At 39.4% G+C, this 27758-nt stretch overlaps 1 protein-coding gene across 1 annotated transcript; it reads right to left on the minus strand.

Annotated features, from left to right (window-relative positions):
- Positions 1-18276: 18276 nt before the first annotated feature.
- Positions 18277-27103, minus strand: LOC137287779 (uncharacterized). The gene is made up of 3 exons (XM_067820167.1): positions 27020-27103; positions 26819-26934; positions 18277-18943 (listed from the first exon to the last, which is right to left on the minus strand). Exons 1-3 carry the CDS (start codon positions 27101-27103, stop codon positions 18277-18279), a joined length of 867 nt encoding a protein of 288 aa, XP_067676268.1.
- Between the last annotated feature and the right edge of the window lie 655 nt (positions 27104-27758).

Below are 27758 nucleotides of genomic sequence, written 5' to 3' on the forward strand. Positions count from 1 at the left end.
TTTCCTCTTAGTTGTGCACCTTGGAGGGTAAGAACACGTGTGATAAGAGATCTGAAACAACAGAAGTCTTACATTCAATATCACATGTTAAGCAAGACGGTAGCAACAGTGTGACTGTTTGTAAAGCTAAGCTTAAGTCGGTGTCAGTAGATGTAAACAAACATGTATCTGTTAGCTGAGAATTATACAGTCCTATCTCGAAATGTAGTGAAAAGAGACATACTATGAATGAGATTTGTTCTTCCTGCTAGCCAGCACATTTTACAATTCTGACAGAACTGCCAACTGGTGATGTGTTACTCTGAGAGTAAAGGTTTAAACACAGATCATGCGGATCGGCCACCTAGCTGAGAAATTGTGAGGGTGACTACATAACTGCACTACACTTGTGAGCATTCACCTCGTACTTTAGGCAAACAGATGGACTTGATGATTACGTTAAGAACACTACCGGGCTAAAGAAAGTTATCACTTTTACAGTAATTTGAACCCAAGAAGAAAACATTCGTGAAAAACAAAATTGTGGGACAGAATATGACGAGAATTACACAAGCGCAGAAAAGACAGTAAGGCCAGTATGCGGGCGTCACAATGTCTGCTGACACGAACTTTCAATTGCAGCCAGGCCACTATCAGCAAACTGATAAACGTTAATGTAAGACAGTTAACAGGCGGAAATAAAGAGAGGCATTTCAATAAAGACCCCACAAAATCAAAAAAGTAAAATGATAAAAGTATTGACGTCATTTCAGGCTGAAAGAACAGGATGTCAGAGTAAGGGAGAGAGAAAGAAGGGGAAGGGGAAGGAAGAAGCGAGGTTTATATTAAGTGAAACTAATCAGATATAATGTAGTTCATCGCAAATTGAAATTTAGTTTGATTTGACAAAATCTTTGCAAATATTCCTGACACTTTGAGGAGACAGTTGAGAAAGATAATGAAGATTATGTGAAATCAATAACCGAAATAGTTATAACTTTATAATAGGCCCACAGACGCCCTGTTATCAAACAAGTGTAGGACCCCGTGTCATGCCATTGTTGTCTAAACAACCAAATATTCTCACGAACAAATGATCTTAATGCAATGTGTAATAAGACAGAAAGCGCCACAAGTCTGTTCAGTACTATTATTTGAAGTGAGGTCAAATGATAAATCCTATTTTGAAGGCTTAGTGCTTGGGACTGTTGATAGTCAAAGAAAAGGGTTAATCTGTTATTCAGCTGGAATTTGTTAAGCAAAAGAAACTTAGATAGATAGATATTGTTTAAGAATGTCAGTGAGTATTTAACTAATTGAGGTTAGTTTAGATGAACGGAGATAGATCAATTAGGCAGGACTGCAACCGATGCCTGCAACTGAGTTATAATAGGTAATAAGGGTATTTGTAATGAGCTGAATTCCATACCACGGACGGGCATGTTCAAATCGCTACACTCCGAAAATTATTACCCCCGGATAACCCAAGCTGCCTCACATGACTATCTCACCGGGTACCGTTTTTCTGCTGGGTGAACAGAGGGAATGTTTCACGTGTGCTTCACGTATTCACCGAAGTCCTAGAAACTCTCAGGAGCCCAGACACGGTCACACATCGAAGGACTGTCCGAGCTCAACGTTGCTAACCCCACCTAGTTTGTGACCTGAGCTCTACGCACACAACCACTCTCCACCACTCAATAAGTTCTTATGATGCGAACATAAGTGTGAATCAGAATAAGCTTTGGTTAAAATACAGCACGCTTGATATTGACGCTAGAGGAAGTGTAGCTCCGGCACTGCTGGAGCACCAGACCTGCCGCATTTACACAGAGCCTTGACGTGATGCTACACTGAGCTGAGGAAACTTTGAATTAATACCACTGAGAGTAGTGACTGGTTTAAGAATCTGAAAGTAAAAATATACATCTCCATATGAGAGGATTAGAGTCAGCACGTGTTGTCCACAATTGGGTCACTTAAGATAATACTATAAATAACTTGTATCTCGGCTTAACAGGATCTTCACCAGCCTGTTATTGTGACTTGTAACTGTATAAAACAACAACAGCCTACAGACGTCTCAGTGAGGTAGAAAGAACGATTTGTACAACTGAATGGTATGTTGCTGACAGCATAATGTAATATATATTTGCACATCTCGAAACTATGTAATATTTATCAATAGTAATCTGGACGTATCCTTCTACATCGATGTGGTGTTGCAGCGTTGTGTCAAAAGACAGCCCGACTTTTCCCCAAAGTTTTCCCCAAAGTTTTCCCTAGTCATAGCAGAACAGATAATCACCAGATGGTAGATGGTACTGGTCAAACAGCAACATTGGATGAGACATATTAAAAGTAACGTTGGTTTGTTTTCTTTCGACCAGCCAAAACCAACATGAAATCATCGTAAGAAGGAATGTCTTACCAACTGTCAGCATTACCATCCATGTGAAACTCCAGTCCGAAAGGAACCTGCTGCAAATCTGACTTTAGTCAGCAGTAGCGTCAGTAATTGATATCCGTGTTTTACCTTGGCTGGAGTGTATTGTGGCTAATAGTCCTTGATTACATGACAAATACCCCAGTGTTTCGAAAGACAGTAACATGAAATATAATTATCAATAATATTTAAAAAACAACTTGATAAGCAATCACTCATAATGTCAATAAACTTACTGAACCAATAAACTTAGGCGAAATGCACTGTTTTGAGTCAGTGTTGATATCCATTAATGCTCAATAAAGCAAAAATTATTGCAAAGCCTAAAGTAAGATCTGAGATTGACAATGCATAACATTGTCCTGTGTGCGAGTTACTTAAACTCATGCAGATACTATTAACGTGACTACTTTTGTTGTGACGCAGACACTGCTGTAGGCGTGATGCTGATACTATAGTAAACGTGATGCAGACACTACTATTGACGTCATGTAGACTCTACAGTTGACGTCATCCAGACATCATAGTTGACGTGATGCAGACACTACATTTAGCGTGATGTAGACACAACTGTTGACATGATGCAGACACTACAGTTGACGTGATGTTGACACTACAGTTAACGTGATGGAGACATCACAGTTGATGTGATGCTGACACTGCTACTGACGTGATGAAACACTACTGTAGACGTGATGCAGACATTGAAAAAAATGCTTTATCCTGGGTAAAATAAAATGCGTCTTCACAAACGAAAATGCTATACCAGTTTCTTATATCAAAGGATAAAGGATAAATGATAAATAATTAATGAGTCGTCACTGTCTGTGGGGGATTTCATTTCTGCCCACGGATGATGATGTCCACGGTGCTGAGAGTAAAGATAATGAGACGTTTAATGTTTGAAATAATTGGTGTTAATTGATATTTACTTGCCTTTATGATCCTCTGTCAGCTTCGTGGTAGTCATCCTTTGTGCCTCCCTGCTTGGTCCACTTTTGTCCATGGAGTGTCTTCTTGGCAGTCGTCACTGCCTCTGGGGGACTTCACGGTCCATTTCTGCCCAAGGATGATGATGTCCGCGGTTCTAATAGTAAAGATAATGAGAAGTTTAATGTTTGAAATAACTGATGTTAATTGATATTTACTTGCCTTTCTGGTTCTCTGTCAGCTTCGTGGCAGCCGTCGTTGATCCCTCCCTCCTTGATGATGTTCACGGTGCTGAGAGTAAAGATAATGTCAAGTTTAATGTTTGAAATAACTGATGTTAATTGATATTTACTTGCCTTTATTGTCCTCTGTCAGCTTCGTGGCAGTCGCCGTTCATCCCTCCCTCCTTGGTCCACTTCTGTCCATGGAGCGTTTTCTTGGCAGTGGTCACTGCCTCTGGAAGACTTCACGGTCCATTTCTACCCCCAGGATGATGATGTCCGCGGTCCTAATAGTAAAGGTAATGAGAAGTTTAATGTTTGAAATAACTCATGTTAATTGATGTTTATTTGCTTTTATGTTCCTCTGTCAGCTTCGTGGCAGTCGTTGTTCATCCATCCCTCCTTGGTCCACTTCTGTCCATGAAGCGTCTTCTTGGCAGTGGTCACTGCCTCTGGGGGACTTCACGGTCCATTTCTGCCTCCAGGATGATGATCGCAACTTGCTAGACTAACAGCTTGTCTCTGAAATGAACACATTTTACTGAAAAAACGTTCATAGTGAAAAAAAATAATATAATGAAATGGACCCCTGAGACTTTCTTTATTTTCAGAGACTAAACAAATCTGCAGAGCGATAATTTCTTGGAATTTCTCAACACATGCAAAGATTCTTATCACCCAATACTGACATGCCACTGAAGGTGTATGTGACAGGACTTTTTATTGTCTCAAACATCACCCTACCCTGCCCGCCCCGTACTCCCTCTCAGTGTGGTGTGGGCAGCTCAGGGGAAGTATCAAGTGTCGCAACCACATAGTTCAGGTTTAGTATCTCTTGAGACTAATGCTATGGCTGGAAAACTGGATGTATTCAAAGATATCAAATATAATTTTTCTGTCTGTTGTACAGATCCTGATGCAAATATATCCAAGAAAGCCCATGCAAGTCTAGAAAATGTGGCAAGTCTAGATTCCCTTAGCTTCTGAAAGTGAAGAAAGTCTCAGTCTCCATTTTATTATGTCATTCTTATGTTTTACTATGACCTTTTCCCAGTAAAATATGTTCATTTCAGAGAGTAGTTGTTAGTCTATCGAAGACATTGGAAGGAAGACAGTATTCCAGGAAGGAAGATCAGGTATCTTGGATAAAACCCGACACATGTTGCCTCATGGTGAGAGGACAGGGCAGGAGGTCTTCGCCAAGTGTGGGGCCATGGGGGAGCTATGGGGGAGCCTCCCCATGAATTTATACTAAACACCAGTGACAGCTAGAGATCAGCTGATAATTACTAGCCATATGCTGGCTATGAATTTAGCAGATTGGTACAGACCCTGAAGCTGTGGAAATCTAGACTTGCCACATTTTCTAGACTTGCGTGGGCTTTCTTGGATATTTATACTTCAAGGTCTGTACGACAGACTAGCTACGGCCCTAATAGAAAAGATAACTTGAACTTTAATGTTTAACATCATTGACGCTCACTACATAGATAATGAATGGCAAAAGTATGTGTTTATGTCTGTACGACGGTCCAACTAATAAAGGTAGATACAGTTTATATCGTTCATACATACCACAGATGTTATGACTACATGAATGTAGTTTTACGCTGCTTTTAGCAATATTACATGATTGCCACAATTTGGAACAACAAATATAAAATGATGTTAACAAAGATGTTAGATGCAAAACAAATATGTTGGGTCGTGAAAAACACGATTTAACCTGAATATCAACCTGAAATATTGCAATACTTTACCAGATGGTGGTCTTAGTCGTCCGTTGCCCTCGAAATTTGTCACGTAGCCCTTTAAACCTGGTTGAGAAAGTAAGTGCATGATTTGGAAAGCTACGGGTAGTTTTATGCTGTTTGTGTTTCTCTGTGATCTCAAATGTCTTGCTAATCAGTATCCATGATCAGGTTCTATCCTTTCCTGTTGACCAGATCAGCCACATGTTTCACCTCAGATCGGCCTAACAACCGCCGGATCACTGAACTTGCCATGTTAGCCACATATATTGTCACATATACTCTCTCGATTGCAGGACAGATACTGCGCACGAATATGGTCAGTCTCGGGTGTAGATGGAGCAGAGAAGGATGGCTGGGTCACACGTCAGAAACAGTGCTTCAATGAAACGTGTCTGCACTGTCTCTCAAGACGCCTGATATTCAATGCTTTATTGTTTTCAAGGCCACATGACCCATAATACACCGTTACATGTTTTATACATAATTGCGAACATGCGTATCAAACATATACTCCTCTTATGCGAAACACATTATATAGATATTTTCCCAACTTGAACAAGTGGTCACAATCAGCAGAAATCAATAATGATTTTAAATTATCAGTATTTTTGCTATGAGTGGAAATGTATGGAACATCCTTACGAAATTCTTTGTACAAAGGACAATGATATATAATATGATATTCATCTTCGGTAACTTCACCTTGTTGTACAAATCTTTGAGAACATTAAATATATTTCCATGTATACCATTTATATAAAATAAAAGCTTTCGTCTATTAACCGGATCGAAAGCCTTTTTGAAATCAACGTATGTACAGTAAAATCTCCCTTGCTTTCTTGTTGTATACTTTTGGATAATAGATTGAAGGATAAAAATATTATGTATTGTCAAATGGAATTTTCTGAAACCACCCTGGTACTCTCCGATGAGGCAATTACTTTCAATGTAGGCATGTATTCGCCTGTTGATTATATTTGTAAACAGCTTGCTCATAGTATTATGCAAGGAAATGCCTCTATAGTTGTTAGTTTCTTTAGGATTTCCCCTCTTATAAACAGGTATTATTATTGCAGCACTCCAAGCTTCAGGGAACGCCCCTTTATCTAGAATGCGGTTAAAAAGAAGAGCAAGATGTGGGGAAATAAATTCCTTTATAATCTTGAAAAATTCTGATGGTATTCCATCACTACCCGGCGATTTATTGGGTTTCTATCTATCTATTGCTGCCTCCACTTCACATATAGACAGTAGTAACGTGTAATAACATCTGATAGATCATTGTCACCACATTTGCTACAATTGTGACAATCATGATCATTAACAAAAGTTTCAACATAGTCATCAAACACTGTCGCCATTCATGTTTAATACTGGGTTCAATAAATCTTTAAAATACGAATGAAACATTTCTGCAGATACATTGCAATTATTATCTGATTTAGATGAATATTTCTTAATAAGACTCCAAAAGCTTTTATGATCATTACTCATGGATGCTTCATGTAACGTTTTGGAGACACTTTCACAAAATAACCTTTGTTTCTCCTTACACAGTTTTTTAAATTCTTTTCTGCTCTGGTCGTATAAACTGAAATTAGGTGTAGATGGATATTTTCTAAGACGATCTAAATGTTTGTATTTGGATTTCTTAGCCAACTCACATTCTAAATCAAACCACTCTGGCTGATTTCTTTTATGATTCTTATTCCTTGTAAGCATAGACTTCCCACTATAGTGGAGTATATCTACTAGACTACCTACAGCTCTCTCAATATCATCATTAGAAACATATTCCATGAACTTGCTGAAACTATTACTTGCATAATCTGATTTGAAATTATCAGTAAATTCTTCCCTATATTCATCTTTCCATCTATAAACTAACCTGTCAGCATATTGAGGTACAGAGGACCATACTGTCACATCCCTCTCACTGAAAAGGTTAATGGTCAGTGTTAAAGGGAGATGGTCTGACTCGCTCCGTGATAAAACGTTAAAATCGATCACAGTTGGGTACAAGCAGGATGACACGCATATATAATCAGGTAGTACTGAATCCATGTGGACCAATATAGGTAAAGTCACCAGATGCGGTAGACCATTTTCCATTTAATATATTGATATTAAATAGTCTGCATAAATCTAAAAACTGCTTCCCAAAATTGTTAACAACATTGTCCTTGTTAACACGGGGTGGAGGGGGTGTTGAGGTAGCACCGTACATACAATCTTCTAGGGGCAGGAAGTCGATACTGTCGTCTTCGATATGGTCTAGCTCACTACCAGTTCCGGCGTTTATATCACCACATAGCAAGATGTCACTATCTGGATAGTCAGTGTTGAGGTCAGCCAGATGACCTCCTAGAGTCTCTATTCCATCGCAGTAGTCGCAATAACAGCAATATCACTACAGAGTTATTTATGTTAGGTTTTTACTGATAAAACAAACACAGTCGCCCCAGTGGAGATTAACTCTAGTAAATAGATCACTTAGTGTACCTGTAAGGTATACAGTGACACCACCACTATACCTTCCAAAGTGTTTTACTTTACGGCGCACCGACTGAAAGCATTTATATGATGTAAACGCATTTACAAAATCCTCAGTGTGCTTTGCCCATGTTTCTACTAAGCATATGATATCGAATTTATTTAAGAAGGCCATGAAATCAAGGTTACGTAGCTTATTATATAATCCATTGACGTTCCATGAAACCAGGGAAATACAGGACGCTTGAGTTGAAACGTCCGTAATATCATCCTGAGGTTCAGGGTCAAGGCCGTTGTCCTTTTTGCGGGTTCCGAGGGGTGGGTCTGGAGGCACCTCTACACCGTGCTATGGTACGGTTAACGTCATCGTACCTGTATGCCACCTTCTCAATGAACAGTTTATCTTCAGCTGTGTACGCAGCCTTCCCTTCCTCTCGTGCTTGCACCATGAAAGGGATTAAAAGTTTTCTTATAGCACGAACGCGATGGCTGAAATCTTGTGTCTTTATGACATGTCCTAGCTGCAACTTTATCATCTCGACTTACAAACTTTGCTATGATTGGTGACGGTGTAATTTTAGTTTTAAGTCTATGGACAGTGTCAAACATTATAGAAGAAGCGTCTGGTATCTCGAGTGTATCCGATATAAATTCGCGAATTTGGTTCTGGGAGTCAGTAGGGGACTCCTTGGCATCACCAGGAATACCAAAAAAACAGAAGATTGTTTCTTCGGGAATATGATTCAGACCTGTCTACCATGTCTTCTAGTGTCTGAAACCGAACGCGTTGATCCTCTACAAGTTTTCTAAGGTCTATGCCATCACTTTTGACCTCAGCAACATCTTATACTATTTTCCCTAGACGAATATCCATTTTCTTAGAAAGTTCAGTCATTTCAGTCTGCATACGGGAAACATCTTTGTTTAATTCAACAATTTGTTTTGTAAGTTCCGACAGAGCATAAGTTGTAACAGTGGTAACGTTAATTGATTCATCGCATGGGTTGGTGAGTATAGTTTGACGTGTGTTACGTCCGTCATTTGGACCAGGATTACTCACGACGTCGCCGTCAATAAGTTCAGTGTTTGTAAACACAACGTCACCCAGAAAGTAGGTCACAGAGGCGATGATAGGACAAGTCATGCACGGTGTGCAGTGAGTGAAGCACATGGTATCCACATTGCATATTGGTGAAGAAGGTACAAAATGGCTGTGAAATCTGTATATAAACTCACCAATATGTCCTGAATAGTTATTTCCAGCAACTGCAAGAGCTAATATCACCGTGAGCACAACCGAAACAGAATATATCCTGTAAGTGAAGTTCATGCCGAGAGTCCATGTTGTGGACTCACAGTAGTCCACGTCGATGTGACAAACTTGCCTATGCCCAGGCGGGGTAGAAAAACACCCGATTCTACATCTCCATAGCTCAATCGTTATCCCCCATGGTATCTGATGTATACTACGTTATTATTGCCGTAGGATGTGTCCATAGACGTTGCATTTTGTTGAAAGTTGAGAGAAGAAAAATACCATGTCTTCTTTTTTTCACGTATGCGCAGACATTCACTGATATTAAAAGTATGTAAGCCTACGTTACTTATGTTGGTAATAGTTTGTTTTCTTCAAATTTTGGTTACGATTTATAGGTTTGCGGAAACGTCCTGTTGGTTATTAAGATATTAATCAATGTTCGAATATGTCTTACTTTCAATTTAAACATTTTTCGTCAGTCGAAAGTGAATGCCAACATTTCCTAAATTAGGATCTATATGAAATACATACTTATTGTGCAAGGTTCAGTTGTTTTAAAAAGTGTAATTGAGGTTTAATATCTTGTCTGTCAGCCCCTGAAGTCGAAAACGAAAGTAAAGTATCCTGAAGTATCATACATTTACATGTGTCTGGATCACGAAGAAAACCGCGTTGTACTGGTTCGCCTTTCAGCATTCGTTTACAAGGTATGTACCTTTCTTGAAAGTGTTATGACATATAGTAAAATGTGATGTTATGGGTAATTGTTTCCAGTTAGTACAAATTATGCATGCAAATAGATCACTTGTGTCTATAAATTAGAAGTGTGACGATACCGAAAATTGACGATACGATACATATTGCGATATCTTTCAAAGATATGCTTCGATTCGATACACACTGAGGTATGCAATCTTGACTTATTGTCTTTCAAAATGTATATTTTATGTCAAGTAATAATGTAAATATTGACATTAAAGTCCGTTTCTAGTAAAAATTAACAGTTTAAAGGTTAAGAATACGCATCATGATACGAAAAGGTATCGATGCATTTATCGTCCGATAAAGTATCACTATTATCGATACTACGATATATCGTCACAGTTCTACTATAACATAAGTAGTGTTTTGTCAGAGTATTTACCGTGTTAGCCTTGAACAGGCATGAGGCAGGGTGTAAATGATCTAGAAATATCCTTTCAAAATATTGAGAGACGGATTCAAGACGGAGAGCACTGACGATATGAAAAACTTCTCTTAATTCTTCTCTTTGCAATGGACACAGTTCTATATGCTGATTCCCGGGCAACTGAACTCCAAAATACACTAGATTCTTGTTAAAAATATTGCAGCATTTTTTCTTTGGACATGAGCCGGAATAGCTCTCATCCTTTAAAGTGGGCCACCCCAATCATTTGGTTATATTTGTATCAGGTAATTATCGAAAATGAGATCGTAGACAATAATAAATACTTCGGTGTTAAATTCAGTAGATAAAAGAACCCTTGAGATTAGCTATCAAATATTTATCATAGAGTGCATCTGAAGTCATATTTGTGTTTGAAGAAAATCTAGAAAAAAATCATAATGTCCCTTTGGACTGTTTACTTCATTCAGGCTTTTGACCTAATGATTTGAAGGCCTCCGAATATAAGAACAAACTGACGAACAAAAGAAAGTACACAGGTTGTGTTTCTTCCAATAAAATAAAAAGTAATAAAAACTTTTGATGAAATGGAAAATGTACGTTGAAGCACACTGCAATACACGCGTGTTTTATCAGCAAAATGACACTGTAACAATAAACAGCGATGTAGTAATGATCACTGTAGAAGGTGTTCCTACGATGTCGGAATGTGAAGGCCAATTCCACGCAGTGGTCGCTGGGCCCATATTCTATCAACACGACGCTGCAACGTTCGAAATAATCGCCGGCCCGGAGGCCCAGCGCCGATTGTTATTGCATCGGGGCGGCAGTTTGAAATATGTACACGTCCTTGTAGCCCTCAGTATATTATCATTTTCTTCAAAAAGAGTCTTTTTCACTGACTTTGAGAACCATCCATGAGTGAGTGAGTGAGTTAATATTTAACGTCACATCGGCATTATTGCAGCCATATCGTGACGAGAACGATTAATTATAAAAATACAAATAAATTAATAGCACATACATTGTGAAAACCTGTCAACGAAGGATAGTAAAACTAACTAGTATATCACAGAGTAAAGCGTAAAACTAGTGATTAGACCTAAACCATATAGACATGCTGGAACGTTACATGTAGACATGCTGAAAATTTACATGTAGACATGCACGAACATTGACACAGACATGCTGGATCGTTAGATATAGACAAGCTGGAATGTGCATGTAGTCATGCTGGAACATACATGCTGGTTCATTACATGTAAACATACTAGAGCGTTCATGTAGACATACTAGAATGTACATGTAGACATGCTGAAACGTTACAAGTAGATATGCTGGAACGTTACATTTAGATATGCTGAAACGTTACATGTAGACATGTTCGAACATTGATATAGACATGCTGGAACGTTAAACGCAGACATTCTGAACCGAAAACTCTAGACATTCTGGAACGTTACATGTAGACATGCTGTAATATGCATGTAGACATGCTGAAACGTTACATGTAGACATGCTGTAATATGCATGTAGACATGCTGAAACGTTACATGTAGACATGCTGGATCGTTCATGTAGACATGCTGGAACGTACATGTAGACATGCTTAAGCGTTCATGTAGACATGCTGGATCTTTACATGTAGACATTCTGGAACGTTACATGTAGACATACTGGGATTCTCATGTAGACATGCTAGAACGTTACATGTAGATATGCTAAAACGTTGCATGTAGACATTTTGGAACTTTACGTATAGACATGCTGGAACGTTATATGTAGATATGCTGTAAAGTACATGTAGACATGCTAGATAATTACATGTAGACATGCTGAAACATTCATGTAGACATGCTGGATCGTTAGATATAGACAAGCTGGAATGTGCATGTAGTCATGCTGGAATATACATGCTGGATCATTACATGTAAAGATACTGGAGCGTTCACGTAGACATACTAGAATGTACATGTAGATATGCTGAAACGTTGCATGTAGATATGCTGGAACGTTCATATAGACATGCTGGAATGTTACATGTAGACACGCTGGAACATTCATGTAGACATGCTGGAACGTTACATATAGAATGTTGGAATGTACATGATGGATCAATACATATAGACATACTGGAACGTTACATGTAGACATGCTGAAAAGTTACCTGTAGACATACTCGAACATTGATATAGACATGCTGGAACGTTACACGTAGACATTCTGAACCGCAACATGTAGACATTCTGGAACGTTACATGTAGACATGCTGGAGTGTGCCTGTAGATATACTGGAAAATTACATGTAGACATGCTGGATCGTCCATGTAGACTTGATGCAATGTACATGTAGACATGCTGAGAATCTCATGTAGACATGCTAGAACGTTGCATGTAGACATGCTAAAACGTTACATGTAGACATTTTGGAACTTTACGTATAGATATGCTGGAAAGTACATGTAGACATGTGGAATGTACATGTAAGTATGCTGGAGCGTACATGTAAGCATGCTGAAATGTTACATGTAGACATTCTGGAACGTTACATGCAGACATGCTGGAACGTTACATGTAGACATGCTGAAAAGGTTACATGTAGACATGCTGGAACATTCATGCAGACATGCATGAAGACATTCGGAACAAGTAGAGAATCTGGAACGTTATATGTAAACATGCTGGAATGTATATGTAGACATGCTGAAACGTTTCATGTAGACATGCTAGAATGTACATAAAGACATGCTTTATCATTACATGTGGACATTCTGGAATGTTACATGTAGATGTGCTGCAGCTTATATGTAGTGAGTGAGTGAGTGAGTTAATATTTAAGGTCACATCGGAATATTTCAGCCATATCGTGACGAGAACATTCAACAATGAAAAGGACCATATGTACATTCTATAACCTGTCAACGAAGGACAGTAAAACAACTAGAATATCACAGTTTCAATTAAAACTAGCATGGAAAGTTGAAACTAATATCACTATTTAGACAATACAATATGAAAACAGGCTATAGATCGCGAACAGCAGAAGGGAGATCACCATACTAGGGACCATGGGGACTTACAGTGCCTTTACTACCTGCATGGATCCTAGCTGGATTTACACCATCCCTTCAGCTGCTGGCGAGTGTACGAAATGCTAATCCAATTTAAAATGACAACAATACTACAATTAAAAACCTGGTAGACTTAAATTTACATTGAATGTTTTGAGACTTATGTACCCTCTCAGGAGGACAATAATTTTACAATACTTCAACCCCCTTTGAGGGTACAGCCACTAACAATCTCAGTTACTAATCTATACGACCAATAATAAAAAATATCTATTTACAATTCATTCAAGAAATCCAATTCTTTTAAAAATGCAATAATTAAATGAGAACTGATATTAGTAAAAAGGTCCTTCATACTACGTGATTTAAATTAGGTATCTTTCATGTAGATATGCTGGAAAGTTACATGTAGACATCCTGGAACAATATGCAACATTATTTAGTAGCCTCATTACGTTTGGATGATCACGTTTAAATGGCGCAACGTAGCTATTCTCTTAAACGAAGTCCGGCAATGAACATGCAAGGTATGCCCATCAGACAAGGTACTGGTCAGAATATATATGAACCGTATTTATAACAGTGCTTCATGACATTTGACATGTGATTGCCAGCAGGGGAAGAGTGCTACATAGTGTCAAAGAAAACAGGCAATATGACGTGCAAGCCAGTGATACCAACATAAATTAACAGTTTTTGTTATTAATGTTTTTACATTGGCAAATCTCTTGAAACAGGTCTATGTTTGTTCTTCAACATAGGAGAGGCGAAGCTGGAGGGATGTTTGCTCATGACAAAGAAGCATTCAGCCCCTACAGAGAGGACAGTCAAAGCAACAAAACCATTTCCACTTCTTCGTTAAAAGCATAGTGGATTGTAATTGAGACTTTATCTTGAGCATGTATTTGTTTCAGCAGTATCACATCAGTACTAGTGGGATGACACAATCCATTTCGCCATGTGATACAATGACAGAGAATGTCTCAATATGTGTTGTGAGTGTATTTTCCGTGATTTGAGTTGCTATTAATCATTATTGCGGTAGTTGTAATTGGGCCACAATATTGAAGGTTTTAGTGTTAGTTATTATGGGTCACATTCCCTACAGAGAATTATTTAAGCGGCACGCCTCTAAGGCGTCCTATGTGTAAGGGGGAACTAGAAGCTCGAATCGCCCTCTGTAGAAACTGTGTCATTCTGGCACGATTGGAGTCTAGACGTGTTTCTACTTTCTTCATGTCTGAAAGTATCTGGCGGAGAAAAAAAAGAGTTAACTTTAGTATTGCAGATTGGTGCCATTCTTATGGCAATGACTCAACCTTTTCTAAGGTTCTTTAATCTAACGTTAACCACATATTTGCCGAAAACGTTTAATCTCACCTAGTGCATTTCTTGTCTGACCTTTTCAAAACTGTCCACCATGAGAACAGCCTCGCCATTCCATAACACAGAAACCATAGACGTCCCAGATGCTAGGATATCCCTCTTTGGTGTTATCAGTGTCACGTGTGTTTGGACTGAAAGTGGTTTCACACAGAGGTACATCATACCCAGATGTTGTCTACAGTTCCTTTTTATATCACATGCCAAGAGCTTTCGAGTTCCGACCTTGGCTTCTGTATTGCCCATGTTTCTGCATTGATGACATGTTCTGGTAAAGTGTACAACGACTTGTACATCACCCTTTTCTCATGCATTATGGGCACGATAGTAATGCATTGTTCCACAAACTTTCAATCACGTACAAGTCCTTGACTAACACCAAGCTTTCACTGATATTTGGATTTTACGGGTTTTTTTTGAAGAGTGTATAATATCCTCCTGTTCCTTCTCTCCGCTGAACCGGAAGCTGGCAGGGGGAATGGTTGAATAATATGTATTTCACGTGAGTAATTAGTAATCATTGGGTTGGAAATATGAGAGCACAGCCCAGTGAAGAAATTACTGTATACCTTTTATGGTGGCGATATTTTATTTTGACATGAAAAATACTGTTCGATCCGAAGCGAGGGATGTACGTTGCCAGCCTTTGCTCGCTTCGCTGGCATATAAGAAGACCGGTCGCATCCTCTATCCTGCGCAACCCTATTTGCCCTACAGTCTGCCTGTGGTCTAACTAACGTTGCATGTTGACGGTATCGCGTCACGTTTCCCACGCGTTCGATGTATTTTCAATTGAAACTCCTTGCTGATAAGGTCGAATAAATGTGAAACGTCTATGTATTCCCAGTGCGTAAGAGCTCTGAGCAATTTTGGCCTCCTTATACTTATCTAATTGACAGATACTGGCAAGCCCTTTGACCTTCCCATTTGTCTTGAAATAGTCCCCAAAGGGCATTGTACAAATCAGTCACGTGATCAGCTTAGTGGTAACTAACGACCTCATTTTTTTGAACGGCATAATGTTATCGTTTACGTTTAAGAACCTTACATTTTCTAATGACGTACGTACTACCGACTAATATGAAGATTGATTCAGTTAAATGAAGCGAAAATATGTAAATTGAAATATCAAACTCTTCAAATATCAAAAGGTAGGAATACATTAAAACCAAGACAACGAGTTTACGCTGTGAAATGAATTAACTAGCTAGCAATTTAAATAAATTGATCAACGCAAGTCATATTCCACCCAAATTAATCACCACGACTTATAAAATTGTTTTCAAAATATGCTAGACAGGAACAATTTCAATAAACATTGCGTGCAATAAGGCGGTAAAAGCAAACACACTATCAAGACAGCATGTCTGTTTATACATTCATTCTTGCATATTTTATTGCTTGCCTTTTGTAAGACCCTGCTAAGAACATAATTCTAAAAGTTTAGTAATCTGCATCCATCACACTTCAAATAAACTACAGTAGAATCATAAACAACTTTCAACAAAGCGTCTACTTGAATATGTACTAGACTTGGACCAGAACACAGCGACAGGCTGGCTTCAAATTGGACTGAACCCCCGCTGCTTTACTTGTCCTCTGAGTTGAAACTTTTGTCAGCGCTGGCGCCAGCGTGTCAAAAAGGCAAGACATTTATGACAACCTTTAGAAAAATGGATTCTTGCTAAGGATGTTTTACGAGACGGCGTTGGTATGGCAGGTGATGGTATAAAATCCCGGTCGTGGATCAGAGGTTCTGAGAACATTCTATGACTGAGGATAATACAACTTCTGCAGCGTGGACTTCACCATAGGCGGAACTACTGCCAATCGCAAAACTCATAAAGCAGCACAGATGATAACATACCCGAGTTTACTATTGTTACGAGAGTGTATGTTCCGTAATTTAAGATGTTATTAATGCTGTAGTTGTAATTGGGTCACAATAATAAAGGTTTTGGTGTTCGTTATTATGGGTCACATTTCGTCACATTTCCTGCGGAAAATTATTTAAGCGGTACGCCTCTAAGGTAGTACTTTTAGAGTTACCTTTCTTTGTACATATGTAAACACGAGGCGACAACATTGTTCTAGATCTCTCTACCAAGATGGCAATGGCCCTAAGTGCTCAAACGTTCGGGAAATGTCTACATAAATGCTAGTTGCCGTGTAGACAGGACACACACACAATTACTGGAGTATATACATCATATTCATCTGTCAACGCCTGATCTACCTTAATTGCTGTGTTATATTCTGTATGACTGTTGTAAGACTTTGGTGAGTTTGCTATATTATATTTTGTGACCCATTGCCTTAGATTTTGTTTCACTTGTATTGTCTTTCAAATCAGTATTGTGAAATTGACTTGTGACTTTGTATAACTCGCTCTCTCTTTGCTAAGTAATACAAAATTTGAATGTTTTAGACTTGTATTTGTTTTGTTTTGCTGGTTCACAAGGGATTTCTTAAACCTTTTGTCACGGCAAATTCTTAACCGTAACACTGTTAATGTCACTTCCATAACAAGAGGGTAAGATTCTTTATGGATAACAACTTCTTTATTACATATGATGCGACGTTGTCAAGCAAGAGTGGAGTAATACATCACAGAACAGACTTATATACATGGACAGGGATAAAGTAATAACAACATGTAGGTATGAATCAAAGGCGGGGGATTAAGAACAGCAACAACAATGGACGGTAATGGTAATAATGTGACAATAAGAGGAAGCCAATAGCGCCTTAGCTGTAAGAAAGTATACATGGCTGATAGGGTAATTAGTAATGGTGGCTGGTGAGCTCTAATTTTTATCAGTTCATTGTATGCAGTTAGGATGAGATATCCCTGATCTCTGTTGATTGAGGGCTTGTGTCTCCTGATTTGAACTGCCTCTGCCAGTTTTCTTTGGGTGAAGTCCTTGTGGTTTTTGGATAATATCTCTACATTGTCCCAAATTATGCTGTGACTGGGACATTCGATGATGTGGTCAGATATAGCAGATTTCCGATCTGATTTGGTTGTAGATGATAAGTGTTCTTTGATTCTGATGTTTATGGGCCGGGAGGTTTCACATACATATGCCTCGCCACAGTCGCAGTTGATTTTGTAGACGACACCTTTCCGTAGCTGTTGTTGTTTAGAGGTGTTCCTGCCATTCGCTTTGAGCAGGGTTTTCAGCGATGTAGAGCAGGTAAAGTAGGTTTCAATGCCTGCTTGTTGCTTTAGGAGACGGCTGATGTGGTAGGAGGTTTTTCCAATGAAGGGTAAAGCGATGCGGATAGGTGCTGGTTCAGGTTTGTTGGTGGCCTCTTTTCTTGTTGGGTGGAGCGTGGGTCTGATGATTTTATCAACTAACTTTGGTGAGTAGTGGTTGAAATTGGTGAAAACATGGCTGATGTGTTCTATTTCTGCACTGGGACTGTTGGAGGAGAGGTTTATGGCTCGTCTGGTGAGGGTAGAGATGATTCCAGTTTTGGTTTTCAGGGGATGGTTGGAGTCGAAATGAATGTATTGGTCAGAGTGGGTTGGCTTTCTGTAGACACTGGTGGTTTCTATCTTGTTGTCTGGGGCTCTGGTTACAAGGACATCTAGAAAGGGAAGCTGACCATTTGTTTCTTTTCTAAGGTGAACTGGACCCGGGGGTGCTGTTGATTGAGGTGTTGCAGGAGGGTAGCTGGGTCTTGATATTGACGTAGGATGACAAAGGTGTCGTCAACCTTTCTGTACCAGCAAGTAGGTTTGATGGTCGAGGTGCTGAGGGCTTGCTTTTCAAAGGAGGTCATATAGATTTCTGTGAGTAATGGGGACAGAGGGGAGCCCATGGGCAGGACGTGGATTTGTTCATAGTAGTCGTCTCCCCAGGTGAAGTATGTCGAGGTGATGCAGGCAGAGCTCAAGGCAGTGATGGAGTCAATGGTGAGGTTGGTGTCAAGGGGTGTTTCCAGTTCAGATATGCGTCGACGGAGGATTTGTAGGGTTTCATCTATTGGGACACTTGTGAAGAGGTCCACAACATCATAACTTAGGATTTGGTCAGCTTCGGTTATTTTCAGGAGTTTAGTACAGAAGTCACTGGAGTCGGAGATAAAGGAGTCCGCTGTTTTTCCGAGTGGGGCAAGGATTTCTGTTAGGTGCTGGGCGGTACTGTAGAACACAGTGTCTCTGGAATACACGAGCAGTCTGGCCTTGGGTGGAGTTTTGTGGATTTTTATGGTGGCTCTGGCATACGGTGAGATCAGGGATATCTCATCCCATCTGCAAACAATGAACTGATAAAAATAACAGATTAGAACTCACCAGCTACCATTACTAATTACCCTATCAGGTGTAAGGACCCATACCGAAACGTCGCATCATATGTAATAAATGCTTCTAATAATGCCAATCAAACAAATCACTTCCATAACGTCAGCAAAACACACATGTTGCTTTTCGGACGTTTTATCCCCTGTTACAGTGGGATATAGGTATTACTATAATCACGTGCTTGGATGGCACCATCACATTCACTCACTGCACGTCGTGGGGCAGTTTGACCTCTTCATGATCCGGTTTATCGTCTTTGTACCTCACCGACTATTTAGGCCTGACATTTCACCAGCGCCTTTTAGGAGCATATGCATGGGGAGGCTAGTCTGTTCCCGTCTTCCGGTGTCTGTCCTGTCCGTGGTTATCACTCTAATCAGGACTAATGGCAATGGTCCCACTACACCACAGGTATTCCCAGTTGCATTCTGTTACTGACATTCTATTTCATTTACTTTCAGCAGCTGAACAACAACAAAAAATGGCACGCATCAGTTATTTTGAGGATATTGGATGCCTGTAGCTGCGACTTAAGCCATACAAAAATAGGATTTCTTTCCAAAACGTCACCCTTTTGTGGTTGTTAACAGCATCGGCGCCAAAACGGGGCAAGTATTATAACTTTCCACATTCTTTTTGAAGCTTTTAAAAATATATTCACCATAGCGTGCCCAATGTTTCTGCAGATGAGTTACCACCCAAGCCCAGGACCGCTACACCAGGGGTGCTCACTTGCATCATCGTCTTGCATCAGGCGTGGTGGCTGCACAACACATCCCTGGTTTGAGATTAATTTCCAAACCAAACTGCCAGGAATCGATTGCGTGAAGTGGGGATTCAACGAAGAAGGCCAGTTGTTGCCCATGTTTTGAGAGCTTTCCATCGGTGCACACGCTGGTGGTGGTGTCCGTATTGGAACCTTAGAAATAATTTCTGCTTCATTGGCGAGATGGAAGACAGTGTGCTTACCGTCTGAGAAATGAACGTTTTGCCCCTAATTGTATTTATCTGACTCCAAACACGTTCCACCGGCACAGTTTCACACCAGGCTGCTTCACCCGGGGTGTTTCACCCCATTTAGAGCTTGTTACACCCCTGCAAATAATTTGTATTATTATCAACAATAAAATTGTTTCAGTATTTATTCATCGACACAACATTTCCTGATTGTTAAATAATTGTATCTGTTCGTATTAGATGTGTTGGATCGGGACGATTCCAAGTAGCTGCCTTGAACAGAAATGAGTCCAGAGGTTAAGAAGCTTTCAGTGGACCTTCTTAAACTTCTGTCTATTGTCTCTTGATAGAGGAACATTTTGAACCAGACGCACTTGGGATTCACCTAGTCAGCCCCACTTCTGAAGAGTGACACAAGAACATAACATGCAATCCAACACCACAGCCCTTCTTGTTCAGCCCTTATGCCATCCTGTTGCGTCATTATTTGTCTTTACGGCGTGACAGAACAGAGGCTCTGGCTCGTAGCCACACGAACTTCTTATGATGAGGGGTACTTATGAGGGGTACACACATTTTACTTGACATCAAATCCCTATTAGGACAGAACAAATAATCACCCAAATGACACATTTAACACCGGACCTATGTGGACAATATCAAAACCCGTTACTTAGTTCAATCTCAATAAATAATAAATCGTAGTGGCAGTATAGGACAGTAGTGGCAGTGTAGGACAGTAGTGGCAGTATAGAACAGTATGGCGGCAGATGTTTCACATGCTGAGTTTGCTGCAGCATCAGCTGATGGAATCTTTCAGCGATATGTAAACGTGATGCACACCGCCTGATGAAGGCGCGAAGTCCGCGAAATTCTCACCTTGTATCAGCTGAGAGAGGGAGTTTTTACATGACAAATATATGATGGGTCAAGAACAGGCTGAACATCTTTCAGTTGCTTATATTTTTACTTGTATAATATCATATTTAGATGTGCTAAAATTATGTGGGGTTCTTCTGTAAGAATCAAACTGTTATTAGAAAATCTTGAGACTATTCTGATCATTGCGTCACAATCCTTAAATGTGTCGTTATATATATATGCGTAAAGGTTTCATTTGCGTCAAAACTGACGCTAATGATAAGACGCTGATAAAACACTGATTTGTTTCAGATTCTTTATGATCCAATTAAATATTAATGTCAGAGGTACCTCTAGCTTTATCAATTGTCTCCGGTGAGAAGGCGCTAAAGTTTCAAGATAACTACTGGAGAGGGAGCAGTTTCAATTCATATTTCTAGAGACCGAATAAGTAACGAGTTCTTAGTTAACATAAGTTATTAGTTATTCATAAATAGATTTATCGAGAATTAAGATGTGTTGGATTTGAGAAATTGGAATGCAACTTCCTGATGTAAAGATGATTTAATGCTTCGTAGTATCAGAGTCGACACTTCCTCCTCGATGACTTTTTAAGGGTTTGAAACGAACAGTCTTAGATCTTGGGAGTGGATAGAATATTGTGGTTTAAGGTTGTTTTTGCAGGTCCCACCACACGTGAGGTGGCTGAGGTTTGTAATTAATGATCTGCACAATTGTATGGAATTTGCAAATATTTCTAATACAGTTGGTGCTCTTGGACATTTTGCTTAGGATCTCTGAGGAGGAAGAAGGATCTAAGAGGAAGCAACGTGGTGGTCAAATATACCTCAAGGTTTGTTGTCCCCTTTACCTTATTGAGACTATGTTGCAACTGTCTTTCAACCGTGTATACTTTTACTTCAAAATGACACTGTTGAAACTCTGTATGTAAGTATAACATGACCAATGATTCACTCTGATTTTGTTCGTAAAAATCCTTAAACGCAAATCCCAAAACGTAACGTACCCACGTATATATGTATATGCAATTAGTTAAGCGGTCTGAATTTCTCATGATGATCTTTTATTGAGAATGATAGTCTTGGTAATGAATATTTTCAGAACCTGTAGCACTGTCTTGAAACTGAAAAATCGTAAAGAGAAAATGTTTGGCGCGTTCTTTATCGAACAACCAACTGTATTTCTCCTGCCCGAGAATGCTGCAATACTGATGATTTAAACAATAGTGCCTACACGTTTCTAAGAACATTTAATTCCTGTCTCACAATTTCTTACAGATGCTGAGAGTTCAATGTGACCAAACCAAATACATCAACTGACACCAGGATGGTAAACTGTTGTTGTCCAAGACAATCTATTAATACAATACCTTTACGCAGTCATGTAATATTCCTAAGCTCACCTCCTGCGCCAGACCTTAGATACTGGAACCGTGTTCAGCTAGGCAGGTGTCTTTTCAAGCATGAGGCCAGTATTTAATTGACTTTAAAGGTCGTTTAACATCTTCAACACAATCTCCGTGAAGCTTCTCTGTGTGTGATTTCACAGCCCATGTTAACGTTGGCGCGCATATGTTTCATCATCTCAACTATCCGCCCACAGTGGACTTCCACAAAGACAATGCCAGTGTAGTCACAAGCATAACCGGATAGTCCTACAGAAAAAAAATGAACGTCAAGTATTGTATTCTACAAATAGAACAAAAATCATGTAGATGAATCTTGACTGAATATTAGTAACTCAAAGATTTGATAATAAATGCCGCAACCCAAGAAACAAACTATGACAGGGTGAGACAAGTGAGATGTTCATGGACTAGCCCGGCCAGGCGACGATCACGAAGCCATTGCAGCCACCGAACTCCCGGGCAACCAGCGAGGTGCGCTGACCTCTGATCTGACCGCACATGCATCACGGGCACTGTCACACCAACTCTTGATAACCATGGTCTATATTTTGCTCGTGAAAAAAAACCCCACATAAATGTTGGCCAATTTGTGTTTTTGATATATATTGATACACTTTTTCACACGAAGAATTAAGATCATGTCGATCTGTTTTTTCGTAAAGATTGAAAAGTGTCCCCTTTTCTCATAAGTTGCAAAGATATAATATATATTTAAGTATCCGTTCCACATGGTTGCAGACGTATTTACAGTGTTTGCATTCTGTACGTACAAACAACCACAGCAAAACGTGCCAAGGTTTTGCATAGCTGTAACTTATATACATACAAAACCCTTTTCATTTTCTCTTTAAAGAAACAATGATGCTGGTGACAATATTCTCCTCCGAACCAAGGGGATATTTTCATTAACTATACTCAACAACAACAACAACAACAGATGGACAGGTCACCGACACAGTTTTCCCCATTGAGTAATTAAGAGTCACATTTCTGCTGTAACCCGACAAACGACCACATAACCAAATGGGTATAGAAATGAAGCATGAACAGTCAAAACTGTAATGGAGGTTAGCAAGAGGAGGCGACTTGTCATGTTGCAAATGCAAAGCTGTAAATACAAAAGGTTATCTCAGCATTCAGTTTCCGCGGTGTCGCTGCCCATGCCTGGTTGAATAACCCGTTAAGTGATACAAATGGTATTAAGTAGCACATGTCAGGATACAAATGTGTGCCGAATCAACTGAGCTGACATGCAGACATTCCACCACGAATGTGACAGCAGAGGTTGGCAAGTTTGAAATATTGTTAATGCTCTCATGAATGCAATGCTTAAAACACGCTTTGCTTTTCACAATTGAAGATGGATGGATAGACAATGAATAAAGCCAGGGACGAAGTAGAGAACGTTCATTATAAGGAAGGCATAACGTGCATGAACATGTGTATATCAGGGTTATTTCCCTGCTTTATAAAGAGTAAATTCAACACCGATGATTTAGACCAACATTTATCATAAGATAATCCCCTTTTATAATATATCAGTTGCAAATGCACACGTTACAGTTAAGTTGTATAATACCTGAAATGGAACCCATAATATATATCCTGCAAATGTGTGTGAATCACTCCATATAATTAAAACCTTTCGGAGAATCCACAAAGAAAGCATAAATGATATATCTGCCCTGTTTCGACAAACCTTTCAAAATATTTTTCTACTGATACTGTCAATAGTGTCTAAACGCCACTAAGAAGGGTGTACGTGAGATAATAGCCATTAAATGTTTAAATAGAGTAATTCTGATGTACTAACACTACCTCGTAAACGATTCCTGTATCTATTATCATTGAAGCATTATTGGGTCAGCATTTGGTTGATTTGCGTACCGCATGCACAGAATTACAGACTGCATTCAAGCAAGGTACAAGACCAAAACATTTCTGATCTGCGGCAATGGTATTTTATAAGTTGAATAGGAGTATTAATACACATGCTTTATGGCAGATTAGTGCTCACTAATACTTTGATGCGTACATATTTGTTACCAGAACGTCATTTACATTTCACATATTTTTAGGTACAGTAGAGCATGCTTTTTTCAAAAAGATATAATACGGCGTTATACGACTCTCCCAGTTTAGGTGTCAGTAAAGCATTCACTAGTTTGCATGGTTGCCATGAGGTCCCAGTATAGCGTTCTCTCATTTGTATGGTTGCCACGAGGTCTCAGTTTAATGTTCTCTAGATTGCATGGTTGCCATGAGGTCTCAGTATAGCGTTCACTAGGTATCATTGTTGTCATGAGGTCTCCGTTTAATGTTCACTAGGTTGCATGTTTGCCACGAGATCTCAGTTTAATGTTCACTAGATTGCATGGTTGCCATGAGGTCTCAGTATAGCGTTCACTAGGTATCATTGTTGTCATGAGGTCTCCGTTTAATGTTCACTAGGTTGCATGGTTGTCATGAGGTCTCAGTTTAATGTTCACTAGGTTGCATGGTTGCCATGAGGTCTCAGTATAACTTTCATTAGGCTGCATGGTTGCCATGAGGTCTCAGTATAGCGTTCACTTGATTGCATGATTGCCTTGAGATGTCAGTGTAGCGTTTACTAGGTTGCATGGTTGCCTTGAAATCTCAGTGTAGCGTTCACTAGGTTGCATGATTGCCATGAGGAGAAATACAATGGAGTATTTTGAATAAAATCAACTTGTTTGTTTGGGTGATTACTTCACTAGGCTTTCCGTGTGTTTTGACGGGTTTCAACAGTGGTGCAGGCTACTTCACCATGTCGCGGACACCTGGTATCGTCACTGTTTGATATGGTCAGTACCGCACGGTTAATTGGTTGCTTCTTAGGAGATAAACATCATGTGTTGGCCAATTTCCGGGTGTTATTGAGTATTTGCAGCACGGGAATGCATTTGGAACCGACGGCGTCAGCCGGAGGTTTCAAATGAAATATTCCCGTGCTTCAAATACTCAATAACACCCTGAAATTGGCCAACACATGATGTTTATCGACATTGTAAACACAAAAGTAAACCAAAGGGGTTTTAGTGTCTGCACTCGTTTACATCGAATACGGACACAGCAGTGAAGTGTCATCAGCTGGCCGTTTCAGCTGGTTCTCATGGCAGCATCTGGAGTTGCTCATTTGTGACGTCATTCTAACTTTACGTCACAATATGATTTGAATGACGTCACCACTGTTGATGACACAACAAAACAATTGTTTACGTGTCAATACGCAGTGAATAGTCTTTCAGTTTCCGGGAATCTAATACCATATAATCATGTTTTTCAACCAATCAGATTACAGAACACAGTAACTTTTGGTTTACAATTCCCCTTAACATCGGACGGACTGTCAAGACTCGGTATTCTTTTGCGCTGACATCCTATACAATTTTCTTGTCACGTGGAAAGGGGTTTGTCGCTTTTACTGTATTGCCGTTGAAATACTGCATTCAAGGAATATCGAGATCGATGTTTCGTCTTGACAATTTCAAACAAAATCTAAATCGTTAATCACTCAAGGTTTTAGAACGAGGAAAACGTTCATGAAAAAAATATACCAACTTTGATTGAATTGTGAACTATGACACAGTTATGTGTATTATTGCAAGCGATATATCGTCGAATGATGTCATATCCCATAACCGTTACAAACGAATATAATTCGTGTTTCGTGCATACTTCCCTTCCCTACGATTCCCAAACCTACTGGTCAAAATATCACTTGATTTTATTTCTCCCAGCGAGTGTACGCTGAGTATTTTATTGATTTGCACATTTCTCGCCAATAATATTATTGAGAGTGATGTATTTCTCAAACTTTTCTCATTTCGTTTGCAGTAATGGCATTTTCAGAAAAATGATCAAGTGTAGGTTGCTTTGCAAGAAGTAGAATACTGTTCCCCCTAACAAACATCGTGTCTGACACTCGTGTCATCTTGATGGATGTTTCATTCGATAGTGGCATTCATGTAACATGCATAACGACGATTAGGAATATTTTTCCGTTGAATATTCCTCACACACATAAGAATATTCCAAAACATAACACACTTGAGCAATTCGATATCCGGACATTTTGATATCTACCGATATTGAGAGGCAGAGTCTGTTTTTAATATGTTAGAACTTAATCCCCTGGGTGCTGCGGAGACATACACTATCAAGACGTGTTGAGTCTAAAATACTTCTGATATGTGCGTGATAAAAGTAACTATGATATTATTCAAGAATAGTTTATATCATTCACGTAAACGTAATGTTGACATGAGCCAGTCCCATGGGACACGAGTACTGCTGCCAATCGCCCTTCAACATGAACTTTTGACATTGATTGACAAAACATGGATGTAACACCCCTCCATCATACATTGACAAATGATGTATGGACACATGTTTAGGTTTATATCTGATCATTGGTAATGACACCAGACTGACTGTTTCAGATAACCATAATATTGACTTCATTGTTCATGACACTTCGAGAGGGAACAACACAGTTTCGGGAAGAAAGTCCGACTGAATACAGGCTTCTACGACCTGACTTACGGCTTTTCTACCGGCTCAGTGCGGACAGGATGATCAGGAAGTTTTGTCTGCTCTCATCACTTTTTCCTGTATTCAAGAACGGAACAATTTCCTGACCGAATGCATTCGACTGTGACAAGACATTCGACTGTGACAAGACATTCGACTGTGACAAGATATTCAACTTCAGTCGGTTCAAACATTTTACAGTTATTCCGCCAGTATATCCTTACCATAAAAGAATACACATTCAGTATCTGCCACACAAGTTCCAGCAGATCAATGTTTTTGTCAAGATCTATCTTTTCTGTTTTCATCCGCAAATCATACACACGGACAATAGTCGGTGAATATATGTCAGTAAGGCTTCTCAGTTTCCCATTGGTCTCATTGTATAGTTTGTTGAAAGAAGAGATTCAGAAAGATTCAAGACAGACTGATATATCTTGACGGAAGATAGAAGCTTGAGGCAAGCTTCGAATTTCACCTTGTATTGCATGTATTCCTATTTCTCTACATGTGGGTTTGTAGAGGACTTGCCTTAATGCATTGTCAAACCAGTAAAAGTGGAATATCACATGGATGAATGTTGAAACAATGTGTCGGGAGAGACGACATCCACAGTCTTGGTGACTAATATGCCAACTGCAGGATGTGAAATAAGCGCTGTGTCCTCATCAGCATGTAAAAGTCGAAATTGTCCAACACTCTACCTTGAGTGGTGATGCTTGTATCACCCATACCGGGTAATGGACAATTATATCAGCGATGTGTACAGAGTTGTAAAAGAAGTGATTAAACAGCGTTTGTAGATTACCCTAATTAGGAGATGAAGAGTAATGATAACGAGAAAATAGAGTCGAACTGTTTGAAACCTTTTCACCCAGAAAGAAGAATGATATTCATTGAATTGAGGTAAGTTTAAGTTATCCGCTTGCTGTTACCATTCCACTGTGCAATCCTCCTGCTGTC

This window comes from Haliotis asinina, chromosome 6 (assembly GCF_037392515.1).
Source record: "Haliotis asinina isolate JCU_RB_2024 chromosome 6, JCU_Hal_asi_v2, whole genome shotgun sequence".
NCBI classification, from domain to species: Eukaryota; Metazoa; Mollusca; class Gastropoda; order Lepetellida; family Haliotidae; genus Haliotis; species Haliotis asinina.